General features: G+C 43.1%; 2 protein-coding genes across 2 annotated transcripts; one reads left to right on the top strand and one right to left on the bottom strand.

The window, feature by feature from the left end:
• Positions 1–190: 190 nt before the first annotated feature.
• On the top strand, positions 191–8,984 carry LOC148408472 (uncharacterized). The gene has a single exon (XM_088440354.1). The coding sequence runs from the start codon at positions 251–253 to the stop codon at positions 8,429–8,431; it is 8,181 nt and encodes a 2,726-aa protein (XP_088296480.1). The 5' UTR covers positions 191–250; the 3' UTR covers positions 8,432–8,984.
• A 587-nt stretch (positions 8,985–9,571) lies between these two features.
• Positions 9,572–17,814, bottom strand: amot (angiomotin). Its single transcript, XM_088440366.1, has 12 exons — positions 17,600–17,814; positions 15,303–16,209; positions 13,823–14,351; positions 13,121–13,265; positions 12,945–13,037; positions 12,341–12,486; positions 11,758–11,907; positions 11,463–11,659; positions 11,234–11,362; positions 10,735–10,976; positions 10,023–10,265; positions 9,572–9,927 (listed from the first exon to the last, which is right to left on the bottom strand). The coding sequence occupies exons 2-12, from the start codon at positions 16,145–16,147 to the stop codon at positions 9,812–9,814; spliced, it is 2,835 nt and encodes a 944-aa protein (XP_088296492.1). The 5' UTR covers positions 16,148–16,209; positions 17,600–17,814; the 3' UTR covers positions 9,572–9,811.
• Between the last annotated feature and the right edge of the window lie 796 nt (positions 17,815–18,610).

Raw genomic sequence — 18,610 nt, 5'->3', positions numbered from 1 at the left:
GAAGAAGATGCAAGCAGAACTTAAGCATATGCCAGATCGAATGGAACACCAAAACAAAGTGATGCAGAAAGAAATGATTCGGCTTGATGCTCTGCTGTCAAGCATAGGGAACCAAACAGAAGAGCTTCAGGAGAAGCAAAAAATGCTAGATGCTGAAACTGAAACAGTCATGAATGAGAGGGAAAAGTTAGTTGCAACAAAAAATAATCTTGATGAAGACAGACGAAGATTGGCCTTCGAAAAAGAGAAGATGGAACAACAGGAAGTGGAGCTGACAGGTTGGGGAGATCAATTAAAAACGAACTTTGCATTACTAAAAACAGTGAAGGCCAGTTTGCAGGAGATGTTTGAGAAGAAACTTCAAAATGTTGACCAGAAAGCAATCAAATTAGAAGCCAAAATGGAAGACTTGCAAAAAATGCCACTTGCCTTTAAAAATACATTTGCAGACCTTGATCCAATGACAAACCAAGTACCACATAAAAGTAAACCGCTGCTGAAAGGAAGGATCCAGATGGGCGATATCATCTCACGTATGGTGAAAGAAAAAGCAGAACTTGCTAAGAAAAGAGAAGATTTTGATTCCGCCTTAGAAAAAGTCAACAGTGAGAAGGAACAGTTACTCGTACTGGAGAATGATATCCATGTTGAGAGGGAAAGACAAGCAACGGAGAAGGAAAAGCTGGAACAACGGCGGTCTGAACTGAGACTGTGGCAAGCTCACCTAACGACCAATTTAAAATCACTAGAAAAGATGAAGACCAACATCCAGGAGGTGAATGAAAAGAAACTTCAGAACATTTACAAAAACAAACTCAAATTAGAAGGCAACCAGGAAAGCATTGAGAAAATATCACTCGCCTTGGAAAATACACTTCCAGAACTTCGGCAGATTGCCCACCAAGTGTCATGCAGAGACAAAATGCTGCGAAGGCAGATGGATTGTCTGCTTTCAAAAATGGGAGAAGAAAAAGAAGAGCTCATTGAGAAGATAGAAGATATGAATTCTGCTATGGCGAGATTAAGCACGGGGAGGGAAAAGTTACTTTCAATTAAGAATAATATTTCTGTAGATAGGGAAGATCTGTCAAGTGAGATGGAGAAAGCAGAACAAATGAAGTCTGAGCTGGAAGCGCGCGAAGATCACCTTCAAACAAACATGCATTCACTAGAAAAAGCAAAGACTAACCTCCAGGGGACTATTGAGAAGATACTTGAAAACATTTCCAAGAAGGGACTCAATTTCGGAATGAAAAAGGAAGGCGTGCAGAAAATGTCACTTGCCTTGAAGAAGTTGCTTGCAGATCTTGAGCAAATAACGGATCAAAGAGTAGACCAAAACAAAGTGTTGGACCGAGAAAGGATGCGGCTAGAAGTTTTGTTGTCAAGCCTGGAGAAACAAAAAGAAGAGCTTGTGGAGAAGCAAAAACTGTTTTCTGCTGAAACTGAAAGAGTCGTGAATGAGAGGGAACAGTTAGTTGCAAAGAAAAATGGTATTGTTGAAGACAGACGAAGACTTGACACTGAGAAAGAGAAGATGGAACGACAGGAAGTGGAGCTGACAGCAAAGGAAGAACACTTAGAAACAAACTTTGCAATGCTAAAATCATTGAAGGCCAAATTCCAAGAGGTGACTGAAAAGAAACTTGAAAATGTCCACAAGAAAGCAAAGAAACTAGAAGGCAAAAAGGAAGACCTGCAGAAAATGTCTCTTGCCATGAAGAGCACATTTGAAGATCTTGTTTGGATGACAGACCAAGTAGCAACTAAAGGCAAAGTGCTGCTGAGAGGAAGGATCCAGATGGATAAGATGTTCTCAAGTATGGTGAAACAAAAAGAAGAATTTAACCAGAACATAGAAGCTGTTGATTCTTCCTTAGAACATCTCAGCAATGAGAGGACCAAGTTGCATTTGCTGGAGAATGAGATTGATGCTGAACAGGAAAGACAAGAAATAGAAAAGGACATGATGAAACTACGGCGATCTGAGCTAAAAGTATTGGAAGATGACTTATTGACCAAGATGAAATCCCTAGAAAGAGTAAAGACCAATCTCCAGGGGACTACAGAGGAGTCACTGAAAAATATTTCCAAGAAAGGACTCCATTTGGAAAAGAAAAAGGAAAGCATGCAGGACTTGTTGCGTTCCTTGAAGAAGATGCGAGCAGACCTCGAGCATGAGCCGGACCAAATAATAAACCAAACCAAAGCACTGGAGAACAAAGCGATCAGGCTCGCTAGTTTGCTTTCAAGCATGCTGAGACAAAGAGAAGAGCTTGAAGAGAAGCAAAAAACCCTAGTTGCTGAAAATGAAAAAGTCATCAATGAGAGGAAAGAAGTCGTTTCGAAGCAAAGCAATCTTGATGAAGACAGACGAAAGCTAGACATTGAGATAGAAAAGATGGAACAAGAAGAGAAGAAGCTGACCGCATGGGAAGATGACTTAAAAACTGCCATTCCGTTACTCAAAACAGTCAAGGCCAACTTCAAAGAAGCTATTGAGAAGAAACTTAAAAACCTTTACAAGAACACACCAATATTAGAAGCTCAACGGGAAAACATAAAGAAAATGTCACTTGCCATGAAAAACACATTTGCAGACCTTGTTCAGATGAATGACCAAGTAGCAACTAAAAGCAAAGTGCTGCTGAGAGGAAGGAGCCAGATGGGAGATCTGCTCTCTTGTATGATGAAACAAAAGGAAGAACTTGATCAGAACAGAGATGATGTTGATTCTGCTTTAGTTAGAGTCAACATTGAGAAGGAAATGGTACTCTTGCTTGAGAAGAAGCTTGCTATTGAGACAGAAAGACAAACAATGGAGAAGGACAAGATGGAACGTCGGCAGTCTGAACTGAAACTGTGGAGCGATCACTTAGTGACCAGCATGAAATCCCTAAAACAAGTAAAAACCAATCTTCAGGAGGCGAATCAGAAGAAATTTGAGAACATTGACAAAAATAAACTGAAATTTGAAGGCAACCAGGAAGACATGGAGAAAATAACACTTGCCTTGAAGAAGACGCTTGCAGACCTTGATCAGGATGCAGAGCAGGTGACACTTCAAGAAAAATTGCTGCAGAGACAGAGGTACCAAATGATCCAGCTGCTGTCAAAGATGATTAAACAAAGAGAAGGACTCAATGAGAAGAGAGAAGTGATGGATTATGATTTGGACAGAATCTGCAAGGAGAGAGAAAAAATACTTTCGAGGAAGAACAACATTGATGCAAGTAGAGAAAGTCTTTCGATGGAAAAAGAAAAAGCAAATCAACTGAGGTCACAGCTGAAAGTGTGTGAAGATCAGTTAAAAACTGACATGGAATTACTAGAAAGAGGAAAGACAAACTTCCAGTGGATGACTCAGAAGAGACTTGAAATGATTTCCAATCGAGGATTCGATTTAGAAACCAAAAAGGAAGGAATTCTGAAAATGTCCCTTGCTATGAACACGATGTTAGCAGAGCTTGGGCAAGTGTCAGAACGAAAAATCCGCCAGAACAAAGAGATGCAGGGAGAAAGGATTAGGCTTCATGGTCTGCTGTCAAGCATGCTGAAACAAAGAGAAGATCTTGAGGAGAAGCAAAAAGTCATCGATTCTGAAAACGCAAAGGTCCTTAATGAGAGGGAAGACTTAATTGCAAAGCAAAATGACATTGACGAAAACAGAAGAAGACTAGACAGTGAGAAGCAGAAGATGGAACTGCAGGAAGTAGAGCTAAAAGCATGGAAAGATGTCTTAAAAACAAACATTGCATTTCTAAAAACAATGAAGGCAAACTTCCAGAAGGCGATTCAGAAAAAATTCAAAAATGTTTACGAGAAAACACACAAATTAGAAGCGAAAAAGGAAGGAATGCAGAAAATGTCACTTGCCATGACCAACATATCTGTAGACCTTGTTGAGATGACAGGACAAGCTGCAACCATAAGCAAATTGCTGTTGAGAGGAAGGATCCAGATGGGCAATCTTCTCTCAAACATATTGAAACAAAAAGAAAAACTTGAGAAGTTCAGAGAAGATGTTGATTCTTCTTCAAACAAAGTCAGCAGTGAGAGGGAAAAGTTACGTTTGCTGGAGAATGATATAGAAGTTCAGAGGGAAAGACAGGCAATAGAAAAGAACAAGATGGAACTAGAGCAATCTGAGCTTAAAGTGTGGCGAGCTCACTTACTGACAAACAAAAAATCCCTAGAAACCTTAAGAACCAATCTCCAGGCGGTGAAGGATAAGAAACTTAAGAACATTTACAAAACTAGGATCAAATTAAAAGGCAACCTGGAAGGTGTTGAGAAAATATCACTTGCCTTGAAGAAAATACTTGCAGACCTTGAGCCAGAAGTTCCAGACATAATATTACACAAAAACAAAGTGTTGCTGAGAGAAAGCATCCGGCTTGATGATCTGCTCTCCAGCATGGTGAAACAGAGAGAAGAGCTTGAGGACAAGCAAAAAATCCTTGATGCTGAAATTGAAGGAGTCATGAACGAGAAGGAAATTTTAGTTGCAAAGAAAAACGTTATTGATGTAGACAGAAGAAGCCAATACATCTTGAGAAGTCAGATGGAACAACAAGAAGCGGAGGTGAAAGATGACTTGAAAACCAACTTTGCAATACTAAAAACAGTGAAGGCCAACTTCCAGGAGAAACGTGAAAACATTTACATGAAAGCACTTCAGCCAGAAGCCAACAAGGAAAGCATGCAGAAAATGTCACTAGCCATGAAGAACACATTTGGAGACCTTCAGATGACAGACCAAGTCACAAATAAGATCAAAGGTCTACTGAAGACAAGGATCCGGTTGAATGATCTTCTGTCAAGTATGGTGAAACAAAAAGATGAACTCGACAGCAGAACAACTCAACAAACAGAACAACTGAAGTCTGAGCTGAAAGCGTGTGAAGATCACCTAAAAATGAACATGCAATCACTTGAAAAAGCAAAGACCAATCTACTGGAGAGCACACAGAAGAGACTTCAAAACAATTCCAAGAAAGAACACAATTTGGAAATGAAAAAGGAAGACGTGGAGAAAACGTTGCTTGCCTTGAAGAAGATGCTTACAGAATTTGAGCAAGCACCAGAACAAATATCACATCAAAACAAACTGTTGCAGAGAGAACGAGTGCGTCTGGAAGGTCTGATGTCAAGCTTGGTGAAACAACGAGACGAGCTTGAGAAGCAAAAAGTCCTTGACGCTGAAACTGAAAGAGTCATGAATGAGAGGGAAAAGTTCCACAGACGAAGACTGGCCATCGAGAACGAAAAGATGGAACAACGGGAAGTGGAGCTGACACGTCGAGAAGATCAATTAAAAACCAAATTTGCAAGACTAAAAACAGTGAAGGCCGGCTTGCAGGAAGCGATTGAGAAGAAACTTGAAAATGTTGACCAGAATTCAATAGAATTACAAGCCAAAACGGAAGGTATGCAGAAAATGTCACTTGCCATGAACAAAACATTTGCAGACTTTGTTCAGGTGACTGACAAAGTTGCAACTATAAGCAAAGTCCTGCTGAGAGGAAGGATCCAGATGGACGATCGTCTCTCCACGGTGAAACAAAAAGAAGAACAACGGGAAGTGGAGCTGACACGTCGAGAAGATCAATTAAAAACCAAATTTGCAAGACTAAAAACAGTGAAGGCCTGCTTGCAGGAAGTGATTGAGAAGAAACTTGAAAATGTTGACCAGAATTCAATAGAATTACAAGCCAAAACGGAAGGTATGCAGAAATTGTCACTTGCCATGAACAAAACATTTGCAGACTTTGTTCAGGTGACTGACAAAGTTGCAACTATAAGCAAAGTCCTGCTGAGAGGAAGGATCCAGATGGACGATCGTCTCTCCACAGTGAAACAAAAAGAAGAACAACGGGAAGTGGAGCTGACACGTCGAGAAGATCAATTAAAAACCAAATTTGCAAGACTAAAAACAGTGAAGGCCGGCTTGCAGGAAGTGATTGAGAAGAAACATGAAAATGTTGACCAGAAATCAATCAAATTACAAGCCAAAACGGAAGGTATGCAGAAAATGTCACTTGCCATGAACAACACATTTGCAGACCTTGTTCAGATGACTGACCGAGTTGCAACTATCAGAAAAGCCCTGATGAGAGGAAGGATCCAGATGGACGATCGTCTCTCCATGGTGAAACAAAAAGAAGAACAACGGGAAGTGGAGCTGACACGTCGAGAAGATCAATTAAGAACCAAATTTGCAATCCTAAAAACAGTGAAGGCCGGCTTGCAGGAAGCGATTGAGAAGAAACTTGAAAATGTTGACCAGAAATCAATCAAATTACAAGCCAAAACGAAAGGTATGCAGAAAATATCACTTGCCATGAACAACACATTTGCAGACCTTGTTCAGATGATTGACCAAGTTGCAACTATAAGAAAAGTCCTGCTGAGAGGAAGGATCCAGATGGACAATCGTCTCTCCATGGTGAAACAAAAAGGAGAACAACGGGAAGTGGAGCTGAGACGTCGAGAAGATCAATTAAAAACCACATTTGCAATACTAAAAACAGTGAAGGCCGGCTTACGGGAAGTGATTGAGAAGAAACGTGAAAATGTTGACCAGGAATCAATCAAATTACAAGCCAAAACAGAAGGTATGCAGAAATTGTCACTTGCCATGAACAACACACTTGCAGACCTTGTTCAGATGACTGACCAAGTTGCAACTATAAGCAAAGTCCTGCTGAGAAGAAGGATCCAGATGGATGATCGTCTCTCCATTGTGAAACAAAAAGGAGAACAACGGGAAGTGGAGCTGACACGTCGAGAAGATCAATTAAAAACCAAATTTGCAATCCTAAAAACAGTGAAGGCCGGCTTGCAGGAAGCGATTGAGAAGAAACGTGAAAATGTTGACCAGGAATCAATTAAATTACAAGCCAAAACGGAAGGTATGCAGAAATTGTCACTTGCCATGAACAACACATTTGCAGACCTTGTTCAGATGACTGACCAAGTTGCAACTATAAGCAAAGTCCTGCTGAGAAGAAGGATCCAGATGGACGATCGTCTCTCCATGGTGAAACAAAAAGAAGAACTTGATCTGAACTTGGAAGATGTTGATTCTACTTTAGACAGAGTCAGCAGTGAGAGGGAAATTTTACCTTCATTAGGAAATTTCAATGTTGAGAGGGAAAGACAATTAATTGAAACAATTAGGATGGAACGACGTTGGACTGAGCTGAACCTGTGGGAAGATCACTTCAGGACAAACATACAATCCCTAGAACGAGTCATGACCAATCTGCAGGAGGTGAATCAGAAGAAACTTGACATTTACAAAAATAAACTGAAATTTGAAGGCAACCTGAAAGGAATAGAGAAAATATCCCTTGCCTTGAAGAAGACACTTTCAGACCTTGATCGCATTACAAACCAAATGTCACTGAAAGACAAAATCTTGCTGAGACAAAGGCGCCGAATGGATCAGCTGCTGTCAAAAATGATAAATCAAAGAGAAGATGTGGATTGTGCTAAGGACAGAATCAACCAGGAGGTTACGAAAATGAGAAATACCTGTGAATTTATAAGAGCAAAATTCACATTTTTAAGTCAAAGGCTGCATGGTGCGTTCCAAAGAAGTCTGCATCAGTACGCACAAAAAAATCAACATAACCTCATTTTGAATAAACTAATGGAGGACATGTTGAATGGACTTGAGCAGAAACTAATGCGTTCTTATTGTAAAGTAATAGAACAAAGGAGCGGCCATCCTGTAATGAGAAAATCATCGAAAGGACAACTTGAAATTTCACTTGAAGAACGCCTGAAAATGGATGAAACCAGGAAGGGGCTCAAGAAATACGTTGTGCAGAATACAAGAGTCCTTGAAAGCAAGCGGAGCCTTAGAGAAGATCCACATCGTGAAATCACAGTTCAATACACGTTCCACCAAAGAGAAGCTCCTCTCTTCAGATCCATCAGTGCCGAAACAGGACCGGAACAGGAACGGGGGCTTCCCGATGAGAGCTCCAGAGGAGCTTCCGCCGTGAACATCTCAAGAAGAGATTGCTTGCGAAAAATCTGGAAGGATACGAGCGTGGAAAAAACGGAGATTGAGCAGATAAAATGCACCGGGCGAGAGATGAAAAAACACTTGGAGAAACAGCTGGAAGAGCTTACCCATCTGCTTCAGAAATATAGCAGAGAAAAGACAACATTCCAGCAAAGATTTGAGGAGACTTGGCTGAGTCCTTCAGAGGCAAAACAGAAGTATTTCAACCTTCGCAAACTTAAAACGGAGATGCTCGCGTTGAGAAACACCATAGGGCAAAGAAAATCCATTTTTGAAGCTCAAACACTCAGTTGGACACAAAGCGGACTTTCTCGGTTGTCCGCTCATCGTTCGTCAATGTCTCCACCTGGAAGAATACCTCAAGATTACGAAATTTGTAAAAATGATAAATGAGCTACAATCAATCGGAGTGCTTGCAATGAAGAAACGTTTGGCCATGAGAATGGACACGTTCTCATTCGCCGTGAGAATGTTGCTGTCTCAAACTTTCCCGGGTGAAGGACAACTTGGTCATCACGTCACTTGTTATCTACAAAATATCTTGCAGAATGTTTTGATTCGCAGAATGCTTTGCCACACATGTACTAATCATACATACACATAGAATGACAAGCAAAATGGGTTGCGGCCATGTTTTTGGTTTTTTTTTCTTTAGGGTGGGAACCTTCATGTAAGTAGACACAGCAGAATTGTACTTGCGCAGTCCTTTTCGATGCAAATTATTAGGGACAGCATTTCAGATTTGATGTTTTAGATTTTCCTGGTCTACATTCACAGCGCTGGTGTATTTATTTCTAGATATCTTGCGTTTTGAATTTTTTTCTTTTACATATTCTGTATTACTACTGGGAATTCTTTGAAAGTAAAATTTTAAATTCATATTCATTTTGTTCGGCTATAATTGTATGTTTTTCAGCATGTAATAAACGTTCAAAAGAGTGGTAAATTTGTGTCCCCACTTATTTCTTTTATCATATATATTTTTATGCCTTTACATATCCATCCATTCTGTTGACTTATCCATGCCATCTTCGGGCAGTAGATGTGATACAACCCGAACTGGTTCCCAGCCAATCACAGGGCACGGCTGGATGAACAACCAATCACACCTAAGGACAAATTAGAGTGTACAATACACCTTACCGTGCAAATTTTTGGAATGCGGGAGGCAATTGGAACACTTACAGATAACCCAACCAAATGGGCACAGGGATAACATGCAAACTCCACTCAGGAAGGCCGGAGCCGAACCCACAACCCCACATGTAAAGGCGAACATGATAATCAGTCTTTTCTTTAAAAACATTGTCCATCTTTAGCTCATATTTCCACAGTGCAACCGACACAATTTGGTTCGTGTTTTTAAATTGTTTAAAAATCTGATTTGCAACTGCTGACTATTCACATTTTTCTTGGACTCCGATTCAGTGGAAAGTGTTTAAACATGCTCAATAATTAAATTGACTTCCTATTATTTTCCTTAATTATCTTTGTTTGGAGCTCCGTCGGCAACTGCAAAGGATACGCAGCAAATTCACATAGGAATGAATTGACCTTTATATTCGTACTGCTTTGCTGATTCAAATGAAAAAAAACGTCAGAACTGATCATTTGTGTCAACATAACAAAATACTGATAGCGGAGAACGGTTCAGAATTTTTTTCTGACCTAAACATTGAAACCAGTTTGTTTTGCGCGCTTCCTGCCGACCGCCAAAAGTCTGGACCCGACCGAATACATTTTTGTGTTGGCTTGACAAAGTCCCTCATTGGCTCAGATGAGAATTTCCATCATATCCTTGTCGGCATCCTGCTGGGAGGCCGCGGCCGGTAAGTGTGGCTGCGAGAGGCCCCTTCGCTCCAGGGTGCTGCTATGAAACGCCGGAGCGTCTGCGCGGGACAAAAACAAGGAGGGCAAAATACTCAAAGCTCCGCACAGCATGTCACTTGTCTATCAACACACGTAAAAAAAGAAGATATCTGACCGGCTCCACGTTCCGGAACGTAGAGGGCGTTGGGGCCGGTCAAACGACTGGGAAGCGTGGCGCTTTGAAGAACTGGGGCGCCGGGCTTTCCGCCGTCCTGGCTCGGATTCTTGTCCGTCTGGGTGCAGCTATCTCGGCTGCCCGTTTTTGAGTGAACCGCCGTCGTTTGCGTCGAAAGAAATACCGGGGGGGAGGGAGACGATGTCAACGATTCCGGGCGAAATTCTGGAAGGAACAGCGCCCCTGAAAGAGAAAAAGAATGGATCTAGATTTTTGTGCTTGATTTTTTTTCCACATTTTGACATCTTACAGCCTCATTTCCAAATGTATTTTATTAATCACTCTCTGTGAAGAGAGAAGAACCTTCTAGAAGGACAACCATCTGTGCAGTAATCCACCAATCAGGTCTGTATGGTAGATTGGCCGAACGAAGGCAAATCCTTCGTAAAGGGATCGTGGCGGCCTGTCTGGAATTTGCCTAAGTGAGTGACTCTCACACCATGAGAAATTAAAATCTCTGGTCTGATGAGACAAAGATGGAACCCCTCCGGTGTAAATTCCAGGCATTATGTTTAGAGGAAACCACCTACCACTCATCAAGCCAGTACCATTCCTACAGTGAAGCATGGTGGTGGGAGCATCATGCTATGGGGATATTTCTCAACAGCGGGAACTGGCTGACCAGTCAGGTTAGAAGGAAGAATTAATGTACCCGGGCTCCCTTTCCAGGTGTTATCTTTGCGTTCTTCGCCGACGGCCGAGCCAGCGAGTCCGACGCCGTGGGGGAGCAGTCCCGATGAACATCCGGGGCCGGCGTTAGGGATAGACATGAGAGACTTGGAGGGCTTGATTGCAGATGGCGCATCCAACTTGACGAGCTCTTTCTTGGAGCGCTGGTGGAGAACCTTGATCATAGCGTCCTTTTCGATGATCTGGGCGTGGAGATTCTTGATCCTTGGTCACAAACAACAGCTTATGCTCCACAGAAGATTAGCCAACATTTCAAGGTTAACCTAATTTCCTTTCAAATTTTTAAATGATGTCTGAATCCATTCCGCATTGTTCAACAATATGCTAGCAAAAGATTCTTTACGATAAGGTCATATAGATTATACATTAAAATTTATTCGGTATTAACTTTATATTTAGCGCATTCAAAAAACTGCAGCTACAGGGTTCAAAGCGTGAGAAAAAAATATGAAATATGTTACCTGCTTTCCATGTCCAAACATCGCCGGTTAGCCATTAGGATCTCTTCTTCTTCTTTTTGAATGCGGGCCTCCACTGATGTGTCGTAACTGCTGCTGGGAGAATGGCTTAACATTGTGATGCAGCTATCCCTGCAAAACGGACAAGGGCGGCCTTTCAAACCAGCACCAGCTTTCGCACTCATCTGCTTGAAATTTGATGCCGTAATATCACATGTGACGACCGCGTTACCTTTGAGAAGCAACAGAAGCGGCGGCCTCCAGGGCAAACTGCCTCATGACGCTCTCCTCCAAGTACTTCTGTTCCCACTTGGTCATGTCAGCCTCCAGGGCCAAAATACGCTCCTCCTTCTCCCTCAGGTGCTCCATGAGGGCAGTGACGCTGTACTCTGATGGGGACGCGCCATTGTTCTGGGAGCCTCCCTGACGCTGGATAGGACAAGCTAGTTTAAGTACAGTCACTTCACATAAACCGAATAAAAAAAAAAAATTAGACTCGGAAAGTAAACTGGTGGACAGAAATTAACCTGTTGCATGCGCAGCGCCTCCAGCTCTTTCTCCAGCCTCGTACGAAGTCGATGCTCAAGTTGTTCCCTCTTCTCGCAGGCTGCCTGCAGCTGAGCCAGAGCCTGCTGCATCCTTTCCACCTTCTCCACATAATCTTGTTTTTTCTTGAGCTAAACGTGCACACACATGCACGCAAACATTGGCTGGGGAGATTGAGCGGAAGGCACCTCTCCCTTCTCGAGGAACTTGACCTCAAAAACGTTTTTCTGTAATTTGGCCTGTTGACAAATTCAATGATGTTATGCACGTTGGCCTAGTCCCAATTCCCAGCAAATACTAGTAATCAATTGCAAATATATTGTTGTAAAAATACACACACAAAATAGAAATATATACCATTATAGAAAATCCTTTTTGGTCCCTCATATATTCCTTAAATTAATTATTTTGTATATTACACATTATAAGATTAACTAAGACTAAATAAATAAAATGAAACACAAATATCCAGTGGAAAGAAAACGCCCCAATCAAAATATGCGCCTGTATGATTTTTTTGCAAGGAGTGCAGTGAAGTGCAGTGCAAAGATTTGAAGAGAATACCTCCTCTTCAAGTTTGACCACTTTGGCTTGGGCGTTGTTAAGGGCCTGGTCCCTGATTTCAATGTGTCTCCTCTGGTCTTCGGTGGTCGAGTGCAGCACATTCAGTTCCATCTCCAGTTTCTCTTTCTCGCGCAAAGTTTCTTTGTCTAAGCGTAAACCAAAGAAAACAAGCATTAGAAATATTTCCTTCCATACAATATATATTTTATTCCATCATATTATTTTGCTTCAACGTGACTGTTTTGTTCCTCTTCTCGATCTTACGAAGCGATTTGTCCTGCAGACGAAATCTCATAACGAGATCTCGGGTAAAAAAACGACACGTGTCTTGTGAGAGGCGGACAAAAAAAAACGAGGGGCGGGAGTCTTTGACTGTCTCCTCCAAAAACTTTGCGTCCTGTGGACACACATTGATTTGAAAGCAAAAAAAAATGATGCGTCTAGGACGCAGGCAAACGAGAGCATTAAAAAAGTAAGTCCAATGACGTGACTTTTTTTTTTAACGAGTGGCCCCATGTGATTGTTTGTCCTGTTTCATTAGCCAGCTGAGAAGATAGCATCGTAACATGTGATCTATTTAGTGTGTGTGCGCATTTCTCCTCACTTTGTGCCAGCAATTGGGAAATGGTCTTGCGGTTGTTTTCCGATCCGTCGGATTCTTGAGCGGTGAGCTGCTTGTTGGCTGTCTCCATACGCTCTAATAAATAATAACGAGGGATAGAAAATCATAAATAACACTCCGTCGTCACATGGAAGTAGAATTCAAAGCTTCCGTCGTACCTCTGAGATCCCTGTTAAAGTCGTGCAGACGGCGCACCTCCAATTCCAGCTTGTTCCTCATGGTTTTCTCCAGAGCCTCCCTCTTGGCCGAGGAACTGGCCAGGGTCTCGTAGGCCTCGGAAACCAGCTCAATTTCCGCTTCCAGCTGCCACAAGGGACGGGCGCAATTTTAAGCATCATTTTATCAAATGCAGACTGGAGATAAAATGGAATCCGGGGTAATAGGTTACACAATATTAGTTTTTGGAAAAAAACAATTAAAAAAACTACTATGTCAAGGATTTCAGGTAAAGGTGATGAGACAAATTAGGACTTTGTTTTCCACACTGTCTACCATCAAGTTTTTATTACTTTTTGAAAATAGCATCGCAGGCCATTTCAGAATGAACGGTAGGCCACAAATGGCCCCCAGGCCGTAGTTTGGACATGGAGCTCCAAAAGTAAGTCTCGACCCTCAAAGAGATCTGAACTTGTGGAGTCCACCAAAATGGTCCCCACGCAGATAGTCAAACCCAGATTTGGTCCCCACAATGATGAAAAAAACAAAACACACACACACGCAAGTTTTCAATCATAATGAGGACATCAAAGTGACATAATGCACTTAGTTATTTGAAGAAAAAAAAACCTGCAGGCGACAAACCGTGGATGGTGAACCACAACAGGCCCCCGGGCCGTAGTTTGGACCATCTCTGACTTTACCTTGTGCAGCTTGGTGACTTTGTCGCGGCAGGCATCGATCTGCTGCCTCAGCATTCTGTTCTCTTCATTCAACATGTCCACCTTCTGCTGAGCGTGTGCCAGTATCTCCAAGGACTGACCCTGCAGGTGGGAGTACGAATGCAAATGGGGGAAACGCCCCGCCTGCAGGAGAGCTTGCGCCTCGGCAGGCGGCTGCTGGGGATAGTGAGCGCCCTCTTCCCGTTTCTTGTGAATGAGCGGCAGGGAGCCGTTGGGGAAAGCGTGACATCTCTGCGGCGCGGGTGCGTAGGGCTCGCCCGCCTGGCCTTGACGAGCGCCCAGACCCACGTTAGGGTAGCTCTCGCCGTGACTGTGCGGCTGTTGGTGAGGGAGCGACAGGTGAGAGGAAGAAGGCACGCGATAACCCCCGGATAAGCTGCAGAGAGTGGAAGATTTGGCCCGTGACAGAGAACCGACTGAGGTGATGGAAGATGTTGGGCTGTGGTGGTGAAGGGACTTCTGGAAAGTGACCGAACCGTCCTTACTGGATCTGAGGAGGGAGAAGAACCCGTAGTTTTGTTAACACTTTAGGTCACTTTAGCTACTTTTGTGCTAGCAAACAGATTTTGGACCAGGTTTTAGCTTGCTAAGATCCATCATCTGCTCATCTATTCATCTCATCCATCAGTTTGTCCATCCATCCATCATTCGACCATCCATCCACCAATCTTACATCCAAACATCCAGCCGTTTGTCCATTCATGATCCATCCCAAGCCATCCATCCGTTTTTCCATTCATCCATCCGTCCACCTGTTTGTCCATCCTTTCATCCATCAATCATCCAGCCAATCCCAAACCAACCAACCAACCATCCATCCATCCATCCATCCACCCACCCACCTGTTTGTCCATCCTTTAATCCATTCATCCATCCATCAATCATCCTTCCATCCCAAACCAACCAACCAACCGTCCATCCATCCCTTCCTCCATCCAGCCAACCATCATTCTTCCATCCTTTAATCCATTCATCCATCCATCAATCATCCTTCCATCCCAAACCAACCAACCAGCCAACCATCCATCCATCCATCCATCCCTCCCTCCATCCAGCCAACCATCATTCTTCCATCCCAAACCAACCAACCATCCATCCACTTATTTGTCCATCCTTTTATCCATTCATCCATCCATTAATAAACCTTTCATCCCAAACCAAGCAACCAACCAAGCAACCAACCATCCATCCAACCAACCATCCATCCATCCAACCAACCATCCATCCATCCATCCATCCATCCATCCATCCATCCATCCATCCAACCATCCATCCATCCATCCATCCATCCAACCATCCATCCATCCATCCATCCATCCCCTTACGCCGCAAGAACAAGAAGAACATTGAGCTTCAACAAGCCTGTCCCACTGGTTGAAACGTTTCAACCTGAAAAGAAGTTTGCGAGCATGATTTTGCGGGCACCTGCTATTTCTCTAACCTGAAGGAGCCATAGTCCGGCGGAGGCTGATATCGAACGTGCGGCAGAGTCCTGCAAGGGTGCTCCTGATGAAAATGGCCGCCTCTACTCTCTTGCGTGCTCGTTTGTTGGAAGGGATAGCCGGGAGGCGGTCCGCGATGCTGCCCTTTGTAGTACTCGTCCGAGTGCCCCGAGGGTGAAACGTGGGGGGCGAAGGAAAAAGAGCTGACGACGGGGGGGTGCGCTTTGACGCCGCAAGTGGCGAGGGAGAGCTGCATGAGCCGTTCGCTTAGGGATCGAACGTGACCTTGTTTCAGATCCTTCAGCCCGTCGTCTTGGAGGAGCTTGACCGCCCCGTGGCCGCGCTGCGCCGTGGAGCGACCTTCCGTGCGCAGTTGGAAGGCGGAGGCCGGCGAGGACGGGAGCGCGGCGTGCTGGGGCCGGCCGCCCTGCTGTCCGTGCGGCGGCGGCGGACAACGGCCCCGGAAGTATTGCGACTGCACTTTGGCTTCCTCATAAGTAGGAAGTTCCTCCGGGTTGGGGCACTGAGCCGGGCCGGACGAAGTCACGTTTCCTCCGTTGCTCCCGTCGGCGGGCGGCGCTTTGGAGCCGGATTTCTCCAGGCCGTCCGTCTGCAGCTCCTGGCCCTGGGGCTCCTGCCGGGCGACGTCGGGCGTCCGGCGGTGCTCTTCCGAAGGTCCGCCCTGGCCGTTTCCACCGGCTCCCGCCGCCGCCGCCGCCTGCTGCTGCTGCATGGCAAAGCTCAGACTCATCTGCTCCTGCAAAAGACGCTGAAGGACGGTACTGGCGCCACCTGCAGCGCTATTGCCGCTGCCGCTGGATGACTCTTCGCTTGCTGTCCTCATCTACGCCGTGCAGTCTCCGTGCAGAGGAGAGAAGGCCAAGCCCTGTCCAGGGCCTTGACTTCCTAAACAGAACGTTACAGAAGAACCCGTTGCAAAGCGTGGATCACGTTTTTATTTTTTGAAAGAAGAAGCAACACCGCCTCCGGTGGTGGACATTGGGATTTCAACGTCATCTCGGCCTGGATCATATATCGATTTTAGATTACACATTTTTCTTAGAATTTCGGGGTGGCGCGGTGGAGGAGTGGTAATCATGCCCGCTTCACAGTTCAGAGTTCAATTCCACCTCGCTCTGGCCTTCAACATGTCTGTTTTGTTCCTCTTCTCGATCTCACGAAGCGTTTTTGTTTTCACTTTTTACTTTCTGGCTTCCTGTTGCCTGATAGTGTATTACTTGACCTGCCACTGATACTAAAAAAAATACTGAGTTGATGTTGATATTGGGGCCTTCCAGTGTGGAGTTTACATGTTCTCCCCATGCCCGTGTGGCTTCCCTCCAGGCACTCTTGCTTCCTCTCATATTCCAAAAAACAAGCATGGAAGGTGTATTGGACACCCTAAATTGTCCTTAGGTGTGATTGGATGTGTGTGAATGGTTGTTTGTCTCTGTGTGTCCTGTGATTGGCTGGTTCAGCGTGTCCCCCGCCTACTGCACCCATCGACAGCTGCCCATCAAACCTAGTGAGGAGAAACGGCTATAGAAAACGGATGATGGATGAAACCTCTTTTGAATTTCCTGTCATTTTTATTTATTTTCTTTTAAAAAAAAAAAAAGAAGGGGAAGCTCTTTAGAAAAAAAATCATCACCAAATAAAGTGTTGCATATTGATAGCAACCAACTAGTAGATATTTACTTTAATGTCATGTGAAATAACTTTTTTACATAAATAATTGGATAGAGAATTGTTATTTTGATGCTCAGATGAGTTTTTAGACTTTTAGACTATGGCCATGAATTTTTTTTCGGATTTTTTTTTTTGTGCATTTGCACAACGGTGACTGCTGTACGGTGTATATATATGCTAGCGAAAATTTACCGGACGATATATCGTTTTCCGTGGTCCAACTAAAGCAAACTTGTCTTTATAGTGGCGAGGAATGCAGATGATGCTTCTTTTGATGATACTTTGATGTAGCCTTCGCTGGCACGCTAACCAAACTCGTATCGATAAAGTCGCTATTCTAATGCTTTCATTCTAACCCTTCGGCTCAACTTTCCTAAATATGAAGCCCCGAACGTTTTAATTTTTCTCAGTCTCATGATCTCAAGCAAAGTCGCCGATTGAAGTCATCAACTTATGCAAGCATCACCAAGAAACCTTCACAACTTTTCTTGTGCTTTTGCTAGCCATTGTCCTTAGTGGATTTCCCGCATTTTATCGCTGCCAAAAAAATGAGACAAAACTGGCAGACGATGAGAAAAAAAGATTGAAAAGAAACGTGAAAGTTTACCTTTTAGTGACGTTCGCACTTCTTCAACATGGCTTCAATTTGCGACTCTTTTCCGTTATCGGCTGCAACTCGACACGCCAATCGCCGCTCAACTAGGACGCTTTTGATTCCTTCTTTTTTTGCCACTAAACACTTGGATTTGCTCGCACTGGAAAGCATTTTGAGTTTCTTTTTTTTCCCCATAAAAAGGAAGGCAGATGAGGGAGCAGGAAGCGCCCCCCCTCCCATCCGGTACGCCACATTAAAACGCGTTCGCAAAAGTCGCGCTGATTATCCCACGCATTTATGTAATTAATTATTGTATAGTTTTACTCCTTGCTTTTTAAGATGGACATGGAAAAAAATAAATAAAAAACTGCGCATGTGAAAGGTATCTCCGTCCAGTTGAGGGCAGTACCGAGCTTGGAAGCCCATTTAAATCTTTTTCACTCAAAAAACCTTGGATAGAAGCCAGTTATATTTTTAGATTTATTTTATTGTACCAAGTGGCACACGTCGTTGAGATCAAATTAGAAAAAGTTCTATTTTACTTAAAAAAAAAAAAAACATTAAAAAAGCAACAAGTAGGACAGAAATTAAACAGAAATTCCTGAGCCCAAGGGAAAAAAGTTTGTTCTTTTTTTTTTTTCCCAAGGCGGACAAAACTCAACATTAAAATACAGTATAGTATACAATACTGTAGGTAAGTACAGTAGTGTATTGGCGTTAATTTATAAACAGAACAATATTTGGACCATATTTTTGCAAAGTTTTGCGCTTATAAGTTTCAAGACATCTAAATTAGACGACACTCTTTGGTTGAATGTTTACTAAAGGCATCATCATCATTTTTGTCAAGGCCTCTTTTATTTATTTATTTATTTTTTTAAATCATTTATTTATTTATTTATTTATTTATCTATTTATTTCAATCGGTCAAGGCCTCTTTTATTTATTTATTTATTTATTATTTATTTATTTATTTATTTATTTATTTATTTATTTATTTATTTATTTATTTTCCCCATCAAA

Source organism: Hippichthys cyanospilos, chromosome 18, assembly GCF_059441005.1.
Source record: "Hippichthys cyanospilos isolate Australia breed blue-spotted pipefish chromosome 18, RoL_Hcya_1.0, whole genome shotgun sequence".
In the NCBI taxonomy this organism is placed as follows: domain Eukaryota; kingdom Metazoa; phylum Chordata; class Actinopteri; order Syngnathiformes; family Syngnathidae; genus Hippichthys; species Hippichthys cyanospilos.
Note: the sequence above shows the minus strand (reverse complement) of the source record. Positions and strands in the feature narration are given on the sequence as shown.

Bases quoted from the DNA above. Each gene is read 5' to 3' on its own strand.
- LOC148408472 (XM_088440354.1), top strand. From the start codon at position 251: ATGGAACAACAGGAAGTGGAGCTGACAGGTTGGGGAGATCAATTAAAA.
- amot (XM_088440366.1), bottom strand. From the start codon at position 16,147: ATGAGGACAGCAAGCGAAGAGTCATCCAGCGGCAGCGGCAATAGCGCT. The intron at 14,352-15,302 runs GTTAGAGAAATA...CTCCCTCCTCAG, and splicing joins CCGGACTATGGCTCCTTCAG to ATCCAGTAAGGACGGTTCGG. The intron at 11,908-12,340 runs GTATTCTCTTCA...GTGCACGTTTAG, and splicing joins TGGTCAAACTTGAAGAGGAG to CTCAAGAAAAAACAAGATTA.